Source organism: Falco biarmicus, chromosome 3 (assembly GCF_023638135.1).
Source record: "Falco biarmicus isolate bFalBia1 chromosome 3, bFalBia1.pri, whole genome shotgun sequence".
Lineage (NCBI taxonomy): Eukaryota > Metazoa > Chordata > Aves > Falconiformes > Falconidae > Falco > Falco biarmicus.
In genome coordinates, this window is record NC_079290.1 from 28,783,657 (window position 1) to 28,808,737 (window position 25,081).

At 37.5% G+C, this 25,081-nt stretch overlaps 2 protein-coding genes across 3 annotated transcripts in view; both read left to right on the plus strand.

Annotated features, from left to right (window-relative positions):
• FBXO43 (F-box protein 43) lies at positions 1-7,934 on the plus strand. 2 transcript variants are annotated; one of them, XM_056333673.1, is made up of 5 exons: positions 1-66; positions 3,626-5,154; positions 6,061-6,166; positions 7,045-7,230; positions 7,320-7,934. In XM_056333673.1, exons 2-5 carry the CDS (start codon positions 3,674-3,676, stop codon positions 7,566-7,568), a joined length of 2,022 nt encoding a protein of 673 aa, XP_056189648.1. In that variant the 5' UTR covers positions 1-66; positions 3,626-3,673; the 3' UTR covers positions 7,569-7,934. The 2 variants fall into 2 exon arrangements, with proteins under 2 accessions (XP_056189648.1, XP_056189649.1); XM_056333674.1 differs by lacking the exon at positions 1-66 and having other exon boundaries at positions 1,585-5,154.
• A 15,007-nt stretch (positions 7,935-22,941) lies between these two features.
• The window catches only part of RGS22 (regulator of G protein signaling 22), a 62,601-nt gene continuing 60,461 nt past the window's right edge, over positions 22,942-25,081 (plus strand). Inside the window, exon 1 of the mRNA XM_056330458.1 lies at positions 22,942-23,004. Within this exon, the coding sequence (XP_056186433.1) occupies positions 22,942-23,004 (63 nt within the window). The remainder of the gene's footprint in view (positions 23,005-25,081) is intronic.

A 25,081-nucleotide genomic window follows, 5' to 3' on the forward strand; every position in this document is an offset into this window, starting at 1 on the left:
GGGTAAACAACACTTTGAATAGAGTACCTTTGCTTTGGAAGATCTCGAGTTGCTTCACAAACTAGGGTAAGTGACCCACGTATTACAGATAGGATTTAGCCATGCCATCTTCAACATTAATACATTTGAAAGTATTGATGACTTCTCTAGTTCTAGATCTGGGTGCTCAAAGAGCAGAATCTTCAGGTATCTGCAGTAAAACTGACTCTGGTATCTTTTAAACCAGAGAAAATATTCTTTTACCACTAAAACTTTGCCTTTGTTTTCTTAACAACGGTGAACAGTGGAAAAAAAAAAGTACAGAAAGCATCTTGTTTGAGGCATAAATGTTCAGTGTGTGTTACTAGTGAATGTAAATTAGTACCAGCAACAGGCACCACTCTATCCTAGAACTCGTGTCTAAATTACAGGCACTATTTACACTGCCTTCTAGTAACCCATGTTTTTACCACTTCAGGAGGCTCTGTAAGATTAGGCTTGTCAGAAATTGTTCCTTGCCTAAACGTCCAAATCCTGTTCTTAATTTAGTTTGGGTCTCTGAATATGAAATATTCTGTTCTGTAAATTGTCAGGAAGTTTGCAGCTGACTTGTAGATCAATTTGAGAACTACAAAATTAATAATAGGTACGAGAAATGTATAGAGCACAAGAATCTACGCTTAGCAGATATGGATTTTATTCCTTCCTCTATAACTGACTTGCTGTGTGACTAGTCTTTTCTTCCCTGCACATCTGTTTTATGATGTCTAAAACAACGTTAATAATACTTTTAGAATTTACTTCAAGATCCTCAAATGAGAAGGACTTGATGTCATGTATCAAATCCAGTAGACGAAACCTTTCTCCTGATTAAAAAAGCAAGTGCTTATAAAACAGTAGACAAGTCATAAGAGTTTTTATTAGGCATCTCTTATGAGTAGCATGACGCTCAATCATGTGGTGTTCAGCACCTCTGAAGGGCTTTCCCTTCTGTACTGTGTTAGTAAAATGAGACCTTGTGTCAAATTAAATCTTAATTTGCACAAGTAATACGTTTTGGGGGGAAAAAGTAAGTATACAAACCTGAGGTGTATACTGGGATTTACTGTAAAGAAGTATAATGGACATTGCTCACTCGGTGTCTGTAATTGCAGTGGCTTCCCTATAATTTTTCAAGTGCTGCTCAAAATCGATACTGTAAGCTCACAGGCTCCACCTGCTGGGCGTTGGCGTATTTACAGGTTTTCGGCTTTTAGGCTACCAACGCTCCTTTAACACTGCTATTTTGATCTCCCCTACAGCTGCAAAAACTTGTTTTTCTGTGATTTTTACGTTACTTGAAACACAGGTTTGCTTAATTCTTTTTTTATTGTCATATTTTAAATTTACTATACTCTTAGTTGTTAATAAATTAGGTATTTTCTCCCATGGAATGTCCTGAGAATGAAACATCAGGGTAATCGTGGGTATGTGACCCCTTTTTTTTTTTTTTTTTTTTTTGGTGGGATTGGGATTTTGTATAGCAGTCTCTAAATAGCATTAAGAGTTTAAATCTCTGCCCATCAGCATTTTTGGTAGGAGTATCTCCTGGCAATGTTCATTAACTAACTGCAGTTCACCAAAATTCAGGGGGGGAAAAAAACCCACATACCTGTTCTTTCTTTAGATTACACAAAGATAAGGTCTTATTGTTACTACAGGTTTCTTTATAGGTCTTCCTCCTTTTACAAAAAGAGCTATGCTGATGTGGTCCTCTGCTCATAGTGTGAGTAATCAACTGAAGAGCAGCAGTGTACTACACCAAGGCACTTCATACCTTTTTCCTATATTTTAAACGCTATTTTCCAGTTTGACACTGTTTTCAGCTTATTGCCTAAAATGTTGAAAAGTGACGCAGATAAAAGGCTAGACACTGCTTTGAGTTGGTCCTGCACTGTCAAGGAAGCTACCCTAGTTTATGTAATAACTAGCTTATGTGTTTTGCATTTGCACTGTCATTTATTTTGCTAAGCAATAAAAGAGAATGAAGAAAAAGCAGCGAGGGAAAACAAATGTGAAGGTAAGGGAAAGGAAGCAGGCCACACTTCAGTTTGTCTTTTTGGAATTATCTTATACTTTGCTTTCCTGGAACAATTCTTCTAAATTACGTGGACGGATTTTTTTTTTGCATTTTAAATCTGTTTGATTTCTTACTGATATTAGCATGATTCTGTAGGCCTTCATCCAGGTTCTCACAGTCTGCCGTTTGATATCCTGTTCCTTTTGAACTTCTGTAAGCTGCTGTCTCCTCACAGCAGAAAACAAAACGAGACACTTTCTATACTGCAATGATCTTATAAAGTGCCTGTAGTACGGGTCAAAAAATGCTAATAACCCAAGATCAGAGAACAGTCTGTGCGCACCCACCCACCCACAGGCAATTTGGGTTCCCGCTACCTGTATTTGGTGGCTTAGGGCTTGACTAATTCAGGACTATTGGGATATTAGCAGTGTCTTAGTATTTAGTGTTTAAACCACCTTGTAAAGATTCCTATTTCTGTCTGTTCTGGAAATCAGTCAATATTTCCATGCTTTATGTTTCAAAATACCAGCAATATACCCCAGTAAAAGGTGCTGATTCAAACTTTGAAAGTCTTGCAATGTTGATGTGAACTGCTACATTTTCTGTGAGAACAGCCCTCATACTGGCATTACTCATAACATGTTTTATACGGTTACTGTGTCTGGTGTATATAGAAGGCAGTGACCTGTTGCCACTGGTTAGGGTGGAGAAACTTTGCCGGGTATGAATGTCAAAAAATGTAAGTCTGTATTCTTATACCTCTTATTTAAATGGGTGCATCAGCCACATGTAACTTTTCTAGGAAAATACATAGTAACTCTTAAAAGCTTTTATACTTACAAAGTTTAAAAGAAATAATCTTTCCATGTACATGGTGAGAGGATGTACAGTCAGTCTGTCAGTTTCTTTTAAAGAGTTTAAAACTTCATAAAACTCAGTTTACTGGCAGAGCTGAGCAAAAGCAGAGAGCTTCTTTACAAAGTAACATTAAAATGTTAAGGCAGGTAAGAATGCACTGTTCACTTTGTAACTAGGGGTTAAATTCTATTCACTCCAGGGTCTGTAGAGATCAAAATAACAGGGATACCTGTGGACTTGTGACTTCATGATTAATCCTCTCATTTTTCTTAAGGAGAAAATGGCATTTGTCTGAACTCATGTATTACTGTAGTTTCTAGTTCTCGAGGACTGAACTGTTAGCGGTTGGATGAACCAGTAACACAATGCTAATAAAAGTTTTGATTCTAGTGGAATGAGAGGGAGTTTTCTCATTTATTTCAGTACAAATGAGACTAATAGCTCTTTTGCTTGTTTGAAGTGTTTTTCCTTGGATGAGAATTGACAGATAAATGAGCTAACTGAATGTATGTTTTAATTTGCCTCACTTACGGTATACTATGCATTTTAATTACTCCCTTTAACCATCTACTTGATAGTAAATTATCTTTGTGTTCATGTATAAGCACTGTTTCTACTAAGACTAATGAAAACACTTTTGTCATGGCTGCTAGCTTGATAGACTTACACAAGGCTTTCTCACTAATCTGAGGGTGTTTTTGTGACTGCTTTTATCATTTGTTTCAGAAATAACATTGGTGTCTTCATCTACAAAGTCCAAGTGCCAAGGAGAAGATGTCAGACAGTCATTCAATAACGTTCAATGTTCTTAAAAGAAATAGATTAACATCTCCCAGCAGTAATTTTAAATACTCCAATTTTAATGACACATGTTGTGCTTCAGTATTTTTGGACAGCAGAGGCAACGAGTCAGTAAAAGATCTTGATGTAGACCATAAAGAAGCACCGAGTGTAACTAGTTTATCATTGCTACAAGAGCATTCTGAGCCCAATCATCCAAATACCCTTTTCCCTGTGACCTCTTGTGAAAATGAAATTAATTCTATCTCCTTATCAGAAAGAAGAGAAGCAAATAGAAGTGTAGATCTTTTTGAAACTCCTAGAGCGAGTAGAAAAGGCTCCTCACTACGCAGGTGGCTGCTTTTATCTAAGGCTGTTCCAGCTGGCACAACTGTAGGATGCTGTGAAAGGCAAGCTAGTTCTTCAGGAAGCAGCAGGAAAAAAATATTCTCTTGTGGTTTGAGCTCTGAAGAAAAACTTCCACAAACTACTTCAGATTCTTCAAAAGGTCAAAGTTACAAACCTCTGACAACTAGCACCTCAAAAACTGAAGACTCTAATCCTGTTTGCCCAAAAAGGAGACTTTCCTTTTCACAACAAAGGACTTCTACGCTAGATGAGTCCAAATGTAAGGACCCCTTATTGCTAGAACCAGAATGTTTATCTCCAATTCAGTGTAAGGATATTACTGTTAGTAACACCAATGAATTAAATGAAAGTGTCCTTATGAATGTTAGTGGTGGGTTGCTTAGGACTCCTACTTATGTAGGTGTGTTACCTGAGACCAATGAGGGTAAGTTCGTGACTTCTATCAACAGCCTTGTAGAGAACTTTAACTTTGAACTATGTGATACAAAGTCTCCCCCTGCCAGGGTGGCAAGTTACCCAGATCTTTCAACACCTGAGGACAGTGGATATAATTCACTTCATTTGGACAAATCGGGAGACTCATTGTCTGATCATGAGGGATCTTTCCAAGAGTTCTTCCAAAAACATAAAGAAGGTTCCAACATACTAGATAGTAAGAGAAAGACAAGAAAACTTGAGCGAGTTAGAAGGTTATCCACTCTTCGGGAACAGGGCTCACAGTCAGAGACAGAAGATCATCATGGCAGTCCTTCTACATCAACATGTATGTTAACAGAAGAAAGAAACCTTGACAGTGAAGGCCATGCATTAATTTTAGAAGAAGAGCCTAGTGGAGATGTAGTTCGAAGTCATGGAGATCTCTCAAGAACTCCAGCTCTGAAAATAGTTCATGATATTTGCTTGCAAAGACGAAGATCAGACCAAAGTCAAATATCAGAGAATATTGATGGAACAGAAATACTTGCATTAGAACATGTTCTTGCTGGACTTATTGGCAAGAAAATGGGCCTTGAAAAATTAGATATTTTAACAGAATTAAAATACAGAAATTTAAAACATGTTCTTGCTATAGTTTTAGATGCTTTGACAGTGGAAAGTCTATGCAGGTAAGTACTACTCCCCAGCCACCTTCGCCCCAAAAAGGGGAAAATATGTGTTTCTGCAAATAGAAGAATAAGTTCTGGAATAGCAGGTGGTGTCAATAGAATTTTTTTGTTTCTGAGGAAATTAAAAAGTTTTGTCACCATTAACTAAGTGGCTTTTTCTGTGTAGTTCTAAAAATATATTGTATGAGGGAACTAAAAAACTAAACCAACAAAAAGCCAAACATGGGAATTATTAAACTTAAAACTAAATCATAGTACTTACAATTTTACAATGTATTAAACATTTCTTTAAGCCTAGAAAGCAATTTCTTATTAAAAGTTCCTCAATAATGCATAGTACTCAAGAAACCACTTTCTAGATCTGTTCTTATGTATTTAATTTCATCAATTATTTCTAAGTACAAAGATTACTCAAAGAATTTTGGTTCATGACTAATGTTCTACATTAACTTTCAATCAATAGAATCTGTCACTTATTTTGAAGAATTTAAGAATGCCATGTGTGTTAATAGTTACAAAGGGAATGGGAGGATAGGTGGAAGTGTAAGTGCATGGATGTTTTCAGAACACTTAACAATCAAAAATGCGACTTTAGAAACAAACCTGGTAAGTGGCTTATGTGGGAGCAAGAAATTTATTTAATTTTGTAAGTCAAAATATGCTGTTATTTATATCGCAATTGTTTTCTAGACTCTTCTGTTATTCTATACAGTGGTGCATAAGAGTACAAAAGATCTGTGTTTCATAACAATACATTGTATTAGTATATAGCAGTAGTCTGGAAAATAACCAGACGAGTATATGATATCATGCACAAATCTTTAAAAGGTAGTCTTACTATCATGACTTCTGTACAACTCTGCAGAAATGTGAAAGTGGATACTTTTTTAAATTAATTTGTTCCAGTATTTGGAAAGTAAGCAAAACCTGGCGTGAAATCATTGTACAAGATAAAAGTGCAGATAAGAGGAGAAAGTCGTACATAGAACAACACCTGAAAGAGGAAGCTGGGGTAAGGTTTGTCTCAAAGGTAATATTTTTTCAAGTGTGAAAGATGACTAGTCAGAGGAAACTTCTTGTAAAGCTACACAAAGGCAGCTGATACAGTTCCAACATCAATATGTGAAGGATTCTAACAGGAGAATTAATAGCTTTTATTGCTTTTTGAACTGTTTGCAGTTTGAGTACTAGTCTTTCAACCACATAAGACTTTCTCTACCTGTTTTCCTGAGAATCCTGTAGCATCTCTTCCTCAGATGATTCTGGATTTAGATATTAAACCCATACCTTTGTGCCATGCTGTTCCTTATTTTCCATTTCACTCTAGTCTGCAGTGCTGTAGGACCCCCTCTAGACTACTTCCTGATTATTTTCAGGAATGCTTGAAGCTAAGTTTCTTCATGGTGTACTTCTGAACATTGGAAGGACATATAGAAGTTTTTAAAGGGGTATCTAGAAAATCGAACATATTAATAGAAAAGTATTTTTTTCAGATTCTCCACATGTGTATACATATGCACTTCAGTGTAACCTTGCTTTAATTCTGACAAAACTTATGTTTGCTGTTTCAATGCTTGCTGTTGAGTTGTGTCCTAATTCAGAAACGTGAGGACCAGCAGAGAGTGCTAAAAGGCAGCTAGCTTTTCATCCTACTCATTGGACTCTTTTTCTAATGGTTCCTGTCTCTTGTTCCCTTAATAAATATAGACATTTAATGGGAAATACATGTACTATACATAATTTCCTTTTCTAATGTGTTATTGCAGATGGAAAACCAAAAAAGGTGAAAAATAGCTGCAAATTCTAAGAAAACCCTAATTTGCTTGCTTTTGTGTTGGTTTTTTTTGGTTTTTTTGTTTCCCTTTCTTTATAATTATAAAACTTTACCAGGAATATTTCTTGAAAGCTGAAGATGCTGCCACAAGAGTTAATGTTCTCAGTAGATCTGCTCTAAGGCCTGTTCAAGCTCAAGCCAGAACTCCTGTAGCACAAACACCACCATCATACGCTGAACTTAAACCCAGGAGATGCAGTTCTGCTCCCCATTCAACTAGTAGACAGGAAGAATACATAAAAGTAAGTAGCTAAACCCCTTCACTTTCAGGTGTTATAAAACTTTCATTTACTAGAACTAAGTAGCTTTTCTCTCCCTCCTCTTGCTACAGGTTGCTAAAACGCTTTTCACTGACGAAGCTCTAAAACCCTGTCCAAGATGTCAATATCCTGCTAAGTATCAATTGTTAAAGAAATGGGGACTATGTAGCAGAGAGGCATGTGCATTTGAGTTCTGTATTTTATGTCTGTGTGCATTCCATGGGTCAAAAGAATGTAATAGTCTATCTGCAAAACAGAAGAACAAAAAAGATGCTCTTCCGGGAAGTGCCCAAAGCAAAAGAAATTTAAAAAGACTCTAAATTTGTAAGGCGTGTAAGTCCTTATATTAATTCCTCTTCCCCTTCTCCTAAATTTCGAATCTTGTTCATATTATTCCTAAATATATGCATTCTGAAATTCATGTTCAATGTGTTTTTGACAACTTATCAAGATGCCTTCTCACGTACATATCTTAATCAATTTAATATATTTGGTTTTGAAAAGTGAACATTTTAAAACATTTTATGTCTTGTTTTAACTATTCTGTAGTAGCTAGGCATTTACTAACATTTTTTTAATAAAGTATCTTGAATGTACTCCTCAATATCTACCTTACAGCACCTCATAGATGTTTAAAAATGTGATTCTTGTCTTAATGACAAATTAAAGAAATACACTTAAAAAAATATTTTAAATGGGATTTATTTATTCACTTTAAATTACAGTAAATGCTTTAAACATATATTAAAGTGGGGCGTTAGGTACATATGCACAAAATACTCCCTATATAAATGATGTTACCTCAAAAGCAATATATTAGTTGTCTGAATCTTACATCAGTGTAATTATTTTGTTATTCTCTTAGCCTCTGTAATGCAAGTCAATATAATAATGATTTCTAAACCAAGCTGATATTTTGTGGATATTCTATTGTACTGATTTTTACAGAGGTTTTCTTTACTTGAAAACTTCAGATGATACAGTATATATTCACATATCTAAATATGCTGTTTCATTACCCTTGTTGTGAGCTTACATTTATACTTAGCCTAACCTTACTTCAGCTCCAGCTACTGGATAATCTTCATACTTCTGCTTGAATTAAAGTATCATCTACTGCTAGAAATCATTTTTTCTCTAGCTGTAGATTGATTAATGGAATTATCTGATTTTGCTCTTGAACTAAATATGCTGATCCTTCACAGGAAAAGAATTCAGTCTGTTTCTTGGACCTCAAATGATTTTTGTGGTGTGATGGGTTTAAAAAAAAACAACAAAACCAACCCCCCCCCCCCCCCCAGCAATAATAAATAGCTTGCAATACAGGTGATGGAAGTGGACATGGTATTTGCTCTATGAAGATATATTATATATTATAATTTTTTTCTCTAATTGACATCATCCTACTTGTCCTTTCAAGGAGTTAATTTGTCACAAGCATCTTGCAGAATGCTTGTAGTCAGCTGTGTTTCTTCCCCACTCTCCCTCTGTTTTTGTCCTATGTGTTCTATTTTTGATGTTGTAACTTTACTATGTGTATTTGTAGGTAAGCCTTATCATAGAGATTTAAAAAGTAGTCTGATTAAAAGGAGCTTTCAACTAAGCAATAGGCTGTGTATTTGCCTCTATTAATATTTGTTTGCACAAACTTTTTATTTTCATTGTCTGAAAATCATAACTGAGACTTTTCTTTTTCTGTCTTCACATACAACCTGTGGATGTTAAAGGCAAATGAACCATGATAATTCACTTCAGAATGTTCTAGAGACATCACTTCCTATTTCTAATCTCTAACTGTTGTGAATTGTAATTTGGTTAGTAATTTCAGCATACTTGATTTCTGGGATAGGAGCTCCACATAGCATTTGGAAGGAGGAGCAGCAACATGGTTAGTAAAATGCCATAGAAGTTTTAGTACTAACACTATTAACCAAACATAGTATCATTAAAGAAGGCATCGAACCAATATCTGCCAGAATACCATGTTTATTGCATGAATAAAACTATGAACACTGTCATTACATATTTGTATTTCCTAAGCCTTTGCATTATTCTTGTTTAACATTAGACTGGTAACACTTGAACCGGAAGATTGAAAGAGGAGTTTATATAGAATCTATTATGGCGGAACAATGGAGGGGAAGGATTTTGGGGCAAGCTAGGCAATACAGAGGTATGTGTGTATGCAGTTTTGGCTTAGGAAGAATGGGATCTATTACAGAGGATGAGACTGCAAGTGGGAAGATTGCTAAATTACTTGTTTAATATTTGCATTTCCCTATTTGCTTGGAACTAAGTGTTCAATGTCTACTTAGAAGTTAATTTAGTTCAGAGAGCTCTATTGGATTGGTTCTCTTATTCTTATGAATAGTTAGTTTATACCTTTTTAGAAATGTTTAATAATTTCTGTTCAAGGTTAAACTGACATGATGAAGAACTTTCTAGTCAGGAAGTTTTATTACATAAGAATCTGACCATATGTAGTTTAACTTTACAGTAACTTAATTTGGATTAGCTTTTTTCTTATCATTGAACTATCAAATAAAATAGAGGATAGTAGTAACTACAATTTGCAATAAGTACAGCGTATCATAGCATGTCAGATTGCTATTGGCATCACTGCATTTTTACCTATGCTAAAAACCAATATACTATGCCTCTTAAAAAATAAGAGGGTGTGGGAAGAATGAAGCTTTAAATGCATCCTTGAAATTAATGGGAGAGTTATGACAGATGGTGAGAGGATTTAGCTCTCCTGATGTATGGGTTGCAGTCCAGTCCAGAAATATGTGAGGTGCAAGCCTTGTTTTGAGAACTTTAGCAATGGTTCTGAAAGTATTTCTGAAACAGATGCACCTTTGGACAGAAAGCCATATGGGAACTCAGTTTAAGAATCAGTTCTTAAGTATCCTTTCCTTTTTGAGGAAAAAATTCTGGTAAGCGTTGTGTGACTTGTGTGATCTTATCCAAAGAGTTTGCTTTTGCTAAAATCTGAATAATTCCAAAAGAATAGGGACGGTAAATTGGTTCTGGTATAGACAGTATTTGGTTTTAAAGACAGTATCTTTGATATCTGTGGTGTCCTCCCAACAAGGAGTAGCTTGAGAGAAAAAATACTTTAATCCTATTTCACAATTCTAAACACACACCCCCATTTTGCATGTTTAATTTTTCCCCTTCTAAATCTGTCTTACAAAAATCTTGAATTAAATATTTCTTGTTCAGTTCAGTCTATCACAAATGTAACTATGCTCTGGTGTTCAGGTGCAATGAGTTCTCTGCTGTCATTGACTGCTATACCAGGGGTGGGTAGAAGTGAGAAAGCCAGACTTCTCACCAATGGGTAATGCTCCTTTCTGTGACAGTGTTTTTTGGTTGTTTTTTTTTAAATTAACTTTATTCCTTGACCTAAGGGAGATGTGAAATGGTTGTATACTTGATGTGTGGCTAAAGGATAACGGCTGTAATAAAGCACAAAGTATGCTATAGTTATCTAATAGTTTGGGTGAAAGGAATCAAAATTATTTCATGATATTTGATTGCTTTATTGACAGAAATGAAGCCTGCAGGGTAGGTGAGTCGGAGTAACTTTTTTGAGTCCCTGTTAGTATGCTTTTTTCTGTACAGTGTATCCCTCAATTAGTCTCCATCAGATACCACTAAGCTATAGGAGTCTGGACTTGAATGAGACAGCAAAGGAGAACACAGGTTTCTACTTTTTAAAAAGTCAAAACCAACACCCCTCCCCACAATCCCCAAAACCCCCAAACCACCACAAAAACCAAACAACAAAAAAAACAACCCCAAAAAACCAAAGAAACTCAACCCCTCCTCCAAAACCCACAAATACCACCCCCCCAAAAAAAAAACCCCTCAAACCTAACATGCAGCCCCCCAAAACTACCACCACCAAAAAAAACCCCAGTCTGTAAGTGTCTAGCAGTTTAGGGACTGATGCCCAGCATCTTTCTTTTTCTACTGGGCTGAATTAATTATCAGAGACCTGAGGTCAGGTACTAACACTTCTAACTAGCACAGCGAAGAAAGATGCAAGGATGCAAAAGTGGTCCTTGGGTAGAAATTACGATGGTCAAGAGTTTCCTAAAATACCATGCCTGTGATTATTCTCCAACTCAAGAGTTTTTCTTATAATTGACAACAGATCATTGGAAAAGGAGTGAATTGTCTTTCACTTCGGAAGATGAGGATAGTGAGATTAATTTTAATGTTCAAGATAATATTGGGTTTATTTGCTGCTGAAAACCTTATTTTTGCAATGCTTATTTCCCTTCAGACAGGCATGATCTCTAGTGGGAGGAATGATATTCTCTACAAAAGATACCCAGGGAATGCATTTAGTTTTCTGAAGGTAATGGTTTGAGCCAGTGCTGTGGGTTTAAATTCTAAAATAAAATTCTTAAAGTAACCTTTTGCTATTGACAGATGTTGCTGCAAGAATTGTACTTCATAAATCTTTTTTTTTTTTGAGCAGCAACCATAAACCTCAAGTGGTTTGTGAGAAGGAAATTAAAATTACTTAAGTCTCTGATCATTTTTTCCTTGGTGACAAGTATGGAAGAGCTGAGGCAAAAAACCCTGTTATATATCTTTGGAATTGTTTATAGGATAGAGAATGTTAGTATGCTCTATCTAAAAAAGATAATTTTTTGGTGAAATTAATGAGCTCAAACATTAGTCCAGTTATTTTCCTAGTCCATATATTGGCTATTAATTAGTACTCCTTAGACAATTTAGGCCACATAGGTTAACTTTAATATAAGAAATAATTCATTTTCTTTCTGTTTTCATAGGCACTTGAAGAAATACAGCAGTGCTAGATTAGAAAGGGGCTTCTGGAGTCTAGTGCCAAGCTCTTCTGTCAATTTACCAAGCTCTGTTTTAAAACTGAATAGAATACTGTTTCGTGACCTTTATGTTGGAGACCTATTCCAGATTGTGCTACTATTCATTTAAGCAGTTGTTTTTTTTAGCATTGCTATTTAAATAGCTATTCATTACATCTGTTCCTCTCCTTGGACTTTTTTCCCCTCAATGTTATGTGTAGTATAATTATCCCCTTATTCATTATTTAATTCACAAAAAACTCTGAACTTAAGCCTGTCTTAAAGAAGAATCAATGCAACCAGTATTCCAGGTAAAACCTCCTCAAGATCTTGAATAGTACTAGGGCTTTCTTTTCTCTACCAGAAATATTTTGACAAATGCATATTAAGATTAGCATTTCTTCTATATCTTCTGCACACTCACAGTTCAGTCACTAGGCGTAGTACCCCCACATTCCTCTCACAAATTTTGGAAAGATCTCACTTTTTTTCCCATAGATTCTTACTGAACCTTAAGTGTGTAATCTTGTACTTTGTACTGCTAAGATTCAGGCTTTGTTCTTTCTCTACTTCAGTTTCGTGGTGATTTAGTATTTGGTGTAATTATATTATATCTTTATAAGTACAAATTCTTTGTAGTGAGTCTTACAGGATTCTTTTTCCATGTAAAACATCTAGCAGATTCTGTTATCAGTTGTCAGATGCCCCAACAAAATCTGACTGCTGCTTGGAAATGTGTTTGTTTTTAGTTAAACTCAAATCTTGCTTTTACTTCCAGAGCTCTGATTAGTTGAAATTCTCATTACAAAAAGACATTTTTCTTCCTCTTAACTTTGACAAACCTCTGTGCTGTATTAGAACCTGCCCAAACTTGTTGGAAGCCTAAATGCTAGTAAGGCCTTATTGAGCTGGGTGCTAATGGATGACTATTAAAGAAACAGCTCTTCAGCTGAAAATATGGATGGCATGGCATTCTGAATGAACTCATGAGAACTACTGAATACTAGAAACTTAATATAAAAAAAGATTTCTGACTTGGAGACTGGAGTTCATGTGTTAAAAGCCCCTCTAATTTTTCCCCTCCATGCTCTAAAACTCATTCTGAAAACAGTTCTGCGAGGGTTGTTGTGTCTTAATATTCTGCAGGCACCTTCAACCTCTGGCAAATGGGATGTGGAAACTGTGCCTGTATTTCAGCTGCTTCTTTTCAGTCCTGAATCATAGTGAAAAATGTATTTCTGTAAGCTGTTCAAACTTAAGACATTGTGTTATGAGTAGAACCAGCTGAAGAAGTATTAAGGATAGTAACTCCTAGGAAAAGAGGGACAGCTAGCTGGAAAGCAATAGCACCCTAGATAACTTTTAGCAAGCCTTACTATGTTTATCATTTGGACATGCAAGTTCATTGCAGAATTAGTCAGCAGTTGTGCAGTAGTCTTCCACTTCAGGAAAAATGTTAATTATCATCCTGAAGTGCTGCTGTTACCTAAATGGCGGACTCCTATCTCATGTTCACTGAGCAGACACTACAGTTTCCTAAGTACTGAATTGGATGTGACACATCATTTGGGACCTGAAGAACACATCTCCTAGAAGTGCTTTGTTATGCCAGCACTCAGTACCTAGCCTGTATATAGGCTGTTGGGATACAAAATGGAGCTTTCCACTAGTATGAATCCATCACATTTTCCTGGTGCACATTTAGATAGATTAGATGCCACACAGATTGTGGCAATAGAAACACCTTTGGCTTTTAAATGCTAATTTTAGTTGTTGAGAACATTCTCTCATCTTGAGAAAAATTTTGTACAGAAGAAACACTCCCACAAAATATTGCATTTTCAGGTTTATCTTTATCCTTTTCCCATTGTATAGTCTGATGTACAAAACTTGTTATTGGGATGCAGTTATTCTCCAGCCTTGCTGTTGGAAGTGTTTCTGTCAAGAAGTTGTTCTAAGACTCTGTGCCAAAGAAGCATGGTAAGATGGAGCATGATAGGTCCTGTGTTCTGGACTTTTTCATTGGTTTAAATAATTGTCACAGGGAGAATGTAATACAACACAGAACAGACAATAAGAAAACTAATTCTTGAAATGCTTTGCTCAATTAACTGAGTTAAATGTGAAACTACCTTAAGGGTTGAACTGCCTTCCCCACTGAAAATAGTGCTTGATTTTAAATACATACATTCTGTTGATAAAAATATTTTATCACAAGGGGGCACCAAAGATTTTTCTTACAGAGCAGAAATTTAGTTTTATTTCTTTAACCCTTACACACTAACTCAACATTACAAATGAAAAATGTTTTGAATAGCTTAAAGCAAGGGTGGCCATAATTCCTCCCCTCAGGAGCTGCATACCAAAATCTTCAAGAGAAGAGTGGCATCCTGGGAAGCAAATTCAGATGGTATTACTTCTCCAGGGCCTCCTTTACAGGGTGAAGCTGTGCTGGGCGCACAGCCAGGTCCTACAGCAACCAGGCAAGACCATAGCATCATAGACTGGCCTAAACAGTGCTTGCTGGCTCAGCTCCTCTTTCAGCCTACGAACTTGGATTATCCAGCAGTCTCCATGCTAGCCTGGTGTTGGCTACAAAGCTTAATTCTTTCATGGAAGTGTTGCAGTTGAAGTATTTGAGAATTGATAACTTCAGGACCTGCATGCTCTGGATTTTGTTTCCCAACTACAGAAAATGTATTTGATAATAAAATCCAATATAGTTTTACAAACTATGAAACTACAAGCGCTGCCTCAATCTACCAGGATTTAAAATGATCACAGGAAAAATATTTTATTGCATGCATTTTATTCATTTATTCATACTTAATTGATTTTTCTGATGGCTACAGTGAACAAGAAAGGGAAAACATTAACTTTTTTTTAAACTCAAAATTGTGAAGGGGCTAAGTATTCCCACAGAAGATATTTTAAAGCAATATCAGAATGGCAGCATTTTCTTTAGTCTCTTAAATGAAGACTGGGTGACAATCTTATCTTAATGTGTGCTTTATTATTTAACTAGGCATTTCTGGAGTCTAGGAGAGCAATAGGGAAGCAGAATACCTATGAAATAAGAAGGCTATAATTTTGTATGCTTTTCTGAGGTATTATTGAAATCTTAAGGAGTACCTATTAGTTATGGATTCCTATACCATTCTTAACATCTGTTGTGTTGACACTGCTGTGTTCTGGAAGCTGATGTACATGAAATCTTTTTCTTCTTTCCTCCTGATTTTTTTTTTTTCTTTTTTTAGCTGGATCAGTCTCCCAGTCTGCTTCATTATACAACTACACAAGCAGTTATGGCAGTGTAACACAAAAAGGTGGGAACTGGTGGTCAGTGGGATGCGCTGTCTTAAACAGCACTGCTGCTATCCACAGGCTTGATGCATCAGTAATATCTCATGTGGATAACTAAGCTCTTAGCTGCAGAATCCTGGGTTTGGGGACAATTGGGGTTATCTGATTGTAACAGCAAGACTGGAAAGACATGCATGTGTTTAGTGTTCCTTGTTGAGTATATGCCACCTACTGCCAGGAGATGATCTTGTTAAAGGATGTGTTTGGCGTTATTGGCGTATGTTGCTTTTTTTCCTCTTTGCACAAGCTTTCATATGCTTCTTGTGTTAGCCTTTTAGTTGGCTGGAACACCTGTTAAGCTAAGATCAAGGAACTGACCTGACTTAAACCAAGCTACAAGTAATCCTCCCCCAAATTTGTCATGCAATTTGCTTGCACAACTAAAAAGTGGTGGTAAACTTGCAAAGCTTAAATAAGCTCAACCAAAATGTATTACAAACCATGACTCCAGTTTACCTGCATGAAAAGCAGAGAATAGACAATAACAATCCAATCTTTTGTGCATAGTGCCAAAATTTTGGATACAACCCTTGATAGTAAAATCTGTGATAAATAACTGTCACAGTTTTGTTGGATCTGTATCTTACATTTCAGTTGAAAGCTATGCTGCAATAAGTGTAGTAGGGCTGCTAGCAAACAAATTTTCTCCACCTTGCTGTAAACTCATGCACTATGCCGATTTTACCTTGTATGTGGTTTGATAGCTGTGGGTCTAGTAGTTCTTTCCTGATTTTCATATTGTCTTCACAGAATGACTATTTCTAATATACTACTTCAAACTGCCATGATCTTGCTGCATAGTTTTTTTCAATTGTCTTAATGCTCCTTTCCAAACTTAGAAAAGATAGCGTGATATTCTGAAGTTCTAGCAGTTATTTCTTAGTACACTCATACAAATTTCTGAAGGAATCAGACGACTGCAAGTATGAAGTGGTTGGTTGGCATGTATGAAGTAGCAAGAGTACAAATGTGTATCACAAGTTAAGTGGTCCTTCCAAATTCTGATTCACTTTCCAGGTATGCCTCTATTCCCTTTATCTTTTTCAAGACCCATACTAAGCGAAGGGAAATAAAACTTTATTTAAAGCCTTTAAACTTGATAAAACACCTCTACCTTGTCCTGATACAATGAAGTTGTTAGATGAATCCTTGGGACATTGGTGATGTGGACAAATCAAGGAATATTCTGAAGTGACTATCCAAATAGAGATTCTTGTTGAGGTCAAGCTCTTTGGACCTGCCTTCCCTCTCACAGTCTTCTCCATTACTGAAAGGTTTCTAATGTTCATAGACCAAAGCTACGTCAAATCTTTCTTTACTATTTATAGAATCACAGAATCATTTATGTTGGAAAAGATCTTTAAGATCATCAAGTCCAACCATTAACCCAGCATTGCCAAGTCCATCACTAAACCCTAAGTGCCACATCTGTCCTCCCTTCAGGGATGGTTGACTACACCACTTCCCAGGGCAGCCTGTTCCAATGCTTGATCACTCTTTCAGTGAAGAAATTTTCCCTAATATCCAATCTAAACCTCCTCTGGCTCAACTTGAAGCTGTTTCCTCTTGCCCTATCAGTTCTTACCTGGGAGAAGAGACTGACACCCACCTCACAGCAGAGAGTGAGAAGGTCCCTCTGAGTCTCCAAACTAAACAACCCCAGCTCCCTCAGCCACTCCTCACAAGACCTGTGCTCCAGACCCTTCACCAGCTCCATTGTCCATCTCTGGACACGCTCCAGCACCTCGCTGTCCCTCTTGCAGCGAGGGGCCCAAAACTGAACACAGTATTTGAGGTGTGGCCTCACCAGTGCTGAGTACAGAAGAGACACTATCTCTTCCCTAGTTCTGCTGGCCACACTGTTTCTGATACTAAGCCAGGATGATATTGGCCCTTCCTATATTATTTTTAAGTACTTTCTTTTTTCTCTTCACCTAGACAGTGTTCCAGGAATGTTTTTTTTCTCCTTCCAGAATTCTTTTGAGTACTCGTATTCCCAATAGCTGTTTCCTCAGGTGTCTGCATTAACTTCTTCTGACAGCAGCAGAATTGCATTAAATGGTGCTATAAACTAGAACTAACAGACTCGATACACACAGGCTGTACCACCACAACAGGCAGCTTCTGCTACTTTGCCAACGGAATAATTTAAGGTTTTTAAGCACCAGCTATCTGATGATCGATATGTGCTTTCCTCTCAGGATCTAACTCTCATTTTGGCAGTTCTGCTGTCAATATTTAAATTGGAAACAGGTGCTAGGAAACCTGTTTATGAGATTGCTGCTTTCAGATGCAAAAACTTAAATTTGTGGCAATTATCCAAAGAAGAAAGAGTAGTTACATTTAACTGAAGTTGGATTTCCGTAAAGCTATTTAGGTATTACAGATATCACATGATGAAACATCCACCTATACCTAGGATGGGGTGCTTCTATTGAGAATTGATGGAAATTATTTCCTAGCTGCCCTTGATGATCCCTCTCTATGCCTATCTGCATTTTTTTAACAGTCTCTGCTGCTATTTGGATGACTAATTAATTATGGGGATGTTCAAGACTTCATTGTGACTGCTGCCAGGAATCAAACACAGGTTAGCACCTAAAAACACAAGTGTGCATTTGGATTTAATAAAGCAATCTAATTTACGTCTTCTCTTTACTTGAGCAAGTCACAAGGAGACTTCTTCACCCAGCAGGCTGGCATAGCTTATTCCCTTGATTCTTCCCGTGCAAAATTGTCTCAGCAGTTTTGATCTGATCTGCCTGAGTGATACTTTGAAACACTTTCCCTGGTGAATGGTTGAAAGCATAAATTTCTGAGAAGTATGGAGGAAAAGGACAATGACAGATTAAAGTATTGACTGAAAGTTCACCTCTCCAAATGGCTTACCAGTAATAAGCAGAGGAGGGAGATGCCAGCAGGGATGGAGAGGATCATTTATGTTTTCTCCCCATTTGTCTTCCTGTGCAGATCTCCTTCTGTGCTGGCCTTCTGCTAGGTTACTATTTTCTAATAATTCTAATGATTTGAAACCTACTTCTAGTCTTACTTTCTCTTGTCTAGAATTTTACTGGTATCACCTTTTTTAGAACTTACTCTCCATCCTGTCTAGCCATTTATCTTTTCTACAAGATCAGATGCTTTTTGGGATAGATCATGGCTTTGACTATATCTATGAAACATTCTGTAGATCTGCAGTTCTGCTAGGCTAAATAAAAAAGTGAAAATAAGAGAAGAGCATGGAAAAAGGAAAAGATGGAAAAGGAGGAAAATAACCTTTATCTTTATATTTCAGCTTCACCAGCTGGTGGACTTTTAACTGGCAATATAAAATCAGGACTGAAATGCACACACACAAAGTATTTGACCTAAATGTGTGTTGCTAGCTAAGATAATGAGAAAGTGGTAACGACTGCTGATAGATTCTTCATGAGAGAGTACAGTGTGTATTTCCTGATGAGCTTATTCAAAAATACAATCTTTAAAGCACGCTACAGAGAGAACAAAGACTTAAGAGTTTTATACCAAAACATACAAGATGAAAGAAGGAGACAAAAAGGACTTTTGTTTCTTTATTGACTCGTTTCCAAACTTGAATTCTATCTCAGCTGACTTGTGGCTTCCACTTCTAGTTTAAAAAAAAATACATTTGTCATGTTTCTGTTATTTTTTCTTCAAAAATTACAAGCAGCTAGGGAAGTTTAGGAGAATGTTATATACCAAAGACTATGTCTAAGCCTACATCAGAAAGAAAAAGTGGCAGGAGGAAAAGGAGTGGAATGAACATCAGCTTTTTTTCAAAGTTTTAACATTTGAAATCGTATTAAGTAGTTTGGTTAGAAGACAATGCAGCCTCATATGAACCAGTGCAAATCTACCTGTTTTGGAAATATTGTTCTTCCCTTTAAGTGAAAAAACCCCCACAAAACGATCTACCCTAAAAAGCTAATTAGACAGCTAACAACACTCCACCAAGGCAATTGGATGTATTATTCTGGCATTTGGTAATTACAGCAGTAATTACTAGCCGTACCCCCAGGAGTGGGAATGCACATCTGGAGTAGAGGGTGTAAAATACCATGTGTTTCTGGGAGATGAAGCCATTTTTCTTGCCTCTATGATATTTGATTTGCTGCTTATTCATTTTTTGACAGTCATCAATTCCTGAACTTTAAGCTGTAGTCCAGTCCCTGAGCATGTGCATTTGTTCTGTTTTTACATGACCATGGATTCCACCAGTCATGTATGAATTAAAATGAAACTTTTTTCACAGCTGAAGAGTATGACTGGAGATACTATACTGTTCTGTGAAAGGGGGCACAAATATTAAGAGTCTTCTGGGAATGGGAACCTCCTTGTGCATCTTGGACATTTTGTGAACACAGCTGATGGATTAGGCTCCTCAAAGAAGCCCTTTGTGTAACTTGCGTACATGACTTCTTGTACAACTGATCGCAGTTGATTTATGCCAAGCTGCTGAAATCAGTGCTGTCCTGGAAACAAGCAGCGGTAGGACCTTTGAGGGAGCTTTCATGCCAAAAAACCTGAAGGTGCCTGAAGAAATTATGCAGACCTAGGATCAGATACTAGCGACGTAGGATGTCTTTCAGATCACAGTTGTGGAACACCTAAAGCCTGCTGAAATCCTCATATGGGAGCCTGAATTCCTTCTTTACATAGCTTTTGTTGACCATACCAGAAATGTGACTTTTTCCTTATATCCTAGAGTACCCCCTCGAGCCAGGGAAGAAACTAACAATCTGGGAGTAGACTGTTCTATGGCTCTTAATATCTATTCTCCTTCCACGTAGGCTATTTATAAACTTCTCCTTAACCGGGAGAAAATGTAGCTGCCTTTGGATTTCTGCTAGGTCCAGGCCTGGGCAGCAGGTGGAAGCAGGGAAGGCTGTTACCAAGTCTGCAGGTTGCATTTCTGGCACATCACAGTGGAGCTGTTTGTACCTGTTAGGGAACAGCCCAGGTTTCACCGCAGCCTTAGCAAGACAAAGCTCCACATGTTTTCTTGCTTAACTGCAGGGGAAGTTCTCTACCATAGGCAGTACTGACTTTGTTACTTGGGGTCAAACCTTACAGCCTGCTTATGGATGCAGGTTTGTTTGATGCATGATGTAAATCCATTGGTCATTAGTGGTATGATTTGAGATTTATATTTTTTTTAAGGCAAAATCCCACGTGGCTTGAGGGTTTTGCTAACATAGGAGAAGCTAGAGTATCATTTTGGATTAAGAGCTGCCTAGGTCAGTTAAGAAAAGAGCATTTCATTTTATTTCTTGCTGCAAGTATCCTCAAATTCCTAGTTCACAGGCATCTCTTTTGGGACCATATCATCAGTGTGCCTGATGCCTACTTCAGAGAGATTTGTATCAGCAGTAGAAGTTATTTGCTTAGCGCTGAGCTCATCCCATGCATTGTTTGCAGTGCCATAGCAACCCTGCCTTGCTGTGAGCCACACAGCAGAGCCAGCCTGCCCCGGTGCAGACCAGCAGTCCCCAGCCAGACCGAGGAACTCTGCAGCTTCTACTTCTGGTCTGCAGTCAAGGATTTCACCTTTGCAAATGAGGCCGTAAACCTGCAGATGGGGGTGCCAGCCCTTATGTATGTAGATCCAGGATGCAGTCGAAGAGGCTTACCACTGGTATGTAATGGTTTCCACCTGGGGTGATGGACTGAATCTGTGTCAGATGAGGTCTGACCCCAGGATGATTGTCTCAAGTACAGACATGGTGATATAAAAGTGGGGGATTTTGAACTGCTAGGTTTAAACTTGCCCAGCAAAATACATCAATCTGAAGAGAGAACTTTACTCCCTTCAAATGGCATCACAAAAAATGGAATATTCTCTTAAAATGGGTGAGATTTGGTTAGCTGGGAATGCCCACAATTACATTTATTTCAATTTTATTGTATGATTCGTAATATTTGCTGTTCAAGGCTCCCAGAGTTTCATACAAATCTGTATTTTTGTTAAAAAACAGTAAGTAACCAAATTTGCTGAAAGAAGTTAACTGATATGTATGAGAAATAATCTAGTTCAATAATACTTGTATTATCTTTAAATCATTCTTGTGATAGTCAACCTTTTTATGCACGGGTCAACATCACTGCATGTTCTTCGAGTTTATTTTACTTCCTTAGGCTGTTATTTTATTTCAGAATATCCAGGAAGGTTGTCATGCTTCACTACTTTTTGTTTCTGTTCAGTAATCATAGCTGAACAAGCTTGACTGTATTGCTTGGATAACGTATGATTTTCAGTTTTTGTGTTTCAGAGCCTCCGTGTATAACAGAAGAAGTGCTTGTAAGTATGCTTTATAAGCTTTGATCCTTCATTTTGTCATGCAACTGTAGAGCAAAAAAAGCAAAAAACATTTTTGGAAACTGTTGTCTAGTTTCTCTTTTCTTTCCTCTGTGAAAGTATGCAGTATTGAGTACTTTCTTACAGTTTTCTCAGACAAAAATTAACTAGCTTGAAAATAAGAAAAAAAAAGTAACGGGAAACTGGAGAATAAGGATGGAAATGGAAAGTGAGATAGGCTGAAGGAAGGAAACAATCAACTGAGAGGTTCAACATGACAAGTTTAACAACCTTCTCCTTATTTACCTTTCTTGCTTGTAGTTCATTGTAGGATTTCCCTGAAGTTTGTCTTCTCATTTGAAGAGATGTTTGCTTGCTACCCCATATGAAATGACACCTTAAATCTTGTAGCATAGGTAACATTTGTCTCTTCCACATTTTGGATGCCTTTGTAACTGTGTATTTTACAGTACAAATGTATTGCTATTTCTTTTGAGAGCCTCTAGATACTATTTTATTATCATAAACAGAAGTAACACGAATTCAGGTAGAGATAAACTATATACCTCCCAAAGGTGGCTGGATCAGTAGCACAACTGAAGTGCATCTACACTCATGCATGCAGCATGGGCAACAAACAGGAGGAGCTGAGAGCCATTGTGCAGCAGGAAAACTACGGCATAGTTTGGAAACACGGTGGGATGAGTTGCACAACTGGAGTGCTGCAGTGGATGGCTATAAACTCTTCAGAAGGGATAGGCAAGGAAGGAGAGGTAGTGGGGTAGTCCTGTATGTTAGGGGGTGTTAGGTCTAGAGCTTAATGATGGTAACAACAAAGTCAAATGCGTATGGGTAAGGACCAGGGGGAGGGCCAACAAGGCAGATGTCATGGTGGGAGTCTGTTAGAGACCAGCTGGCCAGGATGAAGAAGCAGACAAAATATTATATAAGCAGCTGGGAGAAGCCTTGTAATCGCTAGCCCTTGTTCTCATGGAGGACTTCAAGTTACTGGATGTCTGCTGAAGGTACAACACAGTGGAGAGGAAATTGTCTCGGAGGTTCCTGGAGTGTGTGGAAGACACCTGCCTGGCACAGCTGGTGAGTGAGCCAGCCAGGGGAGATGCCCCCCGCTGGACCTGCTCTTTGCGACCAGAGAAGGACTGGTGGGCGATGTGGTGGTCAGAGGATGCCTTGGGCATAGCGATCATGAAATGTTTTTCAATTCTTAGAGAGGTAAGGAGGTGGGTCAGTAGAACTGCTGCCTTGGACTTCCAGAGGGCAGACTTTGGCTTGTTTAGGAGCCTGGTTGACAGAGTCCCTTGGGAGGCAGCCCTGAAGGGTCTGGAGCACAGGTCTTATGAGGAGCAGCTGAGGGAACTGGGGTTGCTTAGTCTGGAGTTTTGTACTTTTTCATGATGGCAGCAATAGAGAAAACTATCAAATACTATAGGTAGAAAATCATTAGATTTGTTTCCATAAAATAGCCAAGAAATTGTTGTATACCATTGACAAAAGGATTTTAAAATGCCTTTCAGTGTTAAAAGAGTGACAGAAATCAGGATAGGCCTGGGATATTTCTATTTGAACACAAATTGCATGAAGGCAAAACTGCAGTTTTGGACCAATTTTTAGCACACTTTGACCTCCAGTTGCAATTGTAAGGCAGCTTTTTCTAGTCATAACATGGACTGTGCAGTAGGAAAGATGGCATGGGAAGAAACAAAATGATTCCTGACACAAAAATCTATGCTATAGTATTGTATATACAACTCTACAACCTATATTGTGCAACTATGAAAGTGCAACTATGCTTTCAAATGGAAATGAGGCTAACCGCAGAAAAACTTCCAAAAGCCATAGTAAAGTCTATTGTGTATAGATGCAGTAAGATCAGTAAGTAGTGAAGCTTGCATTAATAAGATCATAAATATTTTATTGATTAATTGACCACTATGTTTACATTTCTTGCCATTATATGGGACTACAGAGAATTATATCCTTGACAAATTAAAAACATGTTACCTGCATATTCTTAAAGACCTTATATTTCAGCCAGCAATAAATTAATTGTTTTGGATAAGTCTTTTGAAACAATAAAATATTTTCACGGGGTATTATCATATCTAGCCATCTTCAGATTGATCCTTATCAGTGTTAGATCTAATCATGCATTACCCAAACCAAACACGAGGCAGACTGCAGCTTGCTTTTAATGAATTTGTTTGTTGTTTCAGCACTTGCTGAACTAAGATTTCTTGATCTGACTAATTGCCTAGTGACAGCAGTGAGAGCATTTCCTGTTGACTTCAAAATGTTTTGAGTTAGGCACCTTGCTAAATTCTCTTATTTAATCAGTGTCCTAACATCTCCAGGTCCATGGTACTGCAATTGCATTGGACTGTGCGCCTGTGATCCAAATAAAGTGCAATCTCTGTAATGCAGAAAACCTTGCTTTCAGTGTTAGCTTTCTCCAGGAATGTGCATGAGCTAACTTGCCTGCCTGTATCAGTTACAGCAGCAACCATAAGTGCTAAGAGAGAAATGTTGGCAGACCAAGGATGGACAAACACCATCAGGTCTGGTTCTGACTTGTCATGCAGCACGTACGGGCCTTCCTGAGATCATATTAATGTACATTAACTCAAGATTTCTTCTTTACTTGAGTACAAGCTGTCTCTTATTTCAGTTAGGCACTGTGAGGTTTGGATCAAGGTACTGCGTGCCTACAAGTGACATACATGGTGCGCAAACCTCTCTTTAATGCTATTCCTCACCAGTGCATTTCAGTGCTATGAACTTAAGAATGAGAAAACAAGATTTGTGTCACAAGACTTTTGTTGATATTGGCAAATACTTTTGATTCAGGTGCATTCTCCTTGAGTTGCAAGACAGAAATAATAGAATATTCAAGAAACAGGAACTCCTAAAAACTTTTGAGAAGTCCTCATTTTCCTGAAGACAGGTTTCTGAAGACCAATGGAATAATGTTCTACTTTTACCTTCTGTTGGAATACGGGTGATGGTGTTGACTGCAGTAGAAATAAGATTGGGATCCATACTTATTTATTTGTCAACAGCAAAAAAAATTAATTTATATTCTACAGCTTTTGAGTCTTGTTAGCAGGATTTACAATGCAGGGGTCAGAAAGGGTATGAAACCACCTGCTGATGCTGCCTTCACTTCTGATGAAGTCAACAGGAACCCTCCCAGTTCTGTCAGATCTAAACTATGGCATACACTGCTTGCTTGATGAGCCAGATTATAGATCAGTGAACTGTTTTCTTATTCCCAAAACATCCCCAAGCAGCA

What these genes read in the sequence shown, in the direction of transcription:
- FBXO43 (XM_056333673.1), top strand. Translation starts at nt 3,674, where the DNA reads ATGTCAGACAGTCATTCAATAACGTTCAATGTTCTTAAAAGAAATAGA. An exon ending in ACAGTGGAAAGTCTATGCAG is followed by an intron (nt 5,155 to 6,060) that starts GTAAGTACTACT and finishes AATTTGTTCCAG; the next exon opens with TATTTGGAAAGTAAGCAAAA. An exon ending in ACCTGAAAGAGGAAGCTGGG is followed by an intron (nt 6,167 to 7,044) that starts GTAAGGTTTGTC and finishes AAACTTTACCAG; the next exon opens with GAATATTTCTTGAAAGCTGA.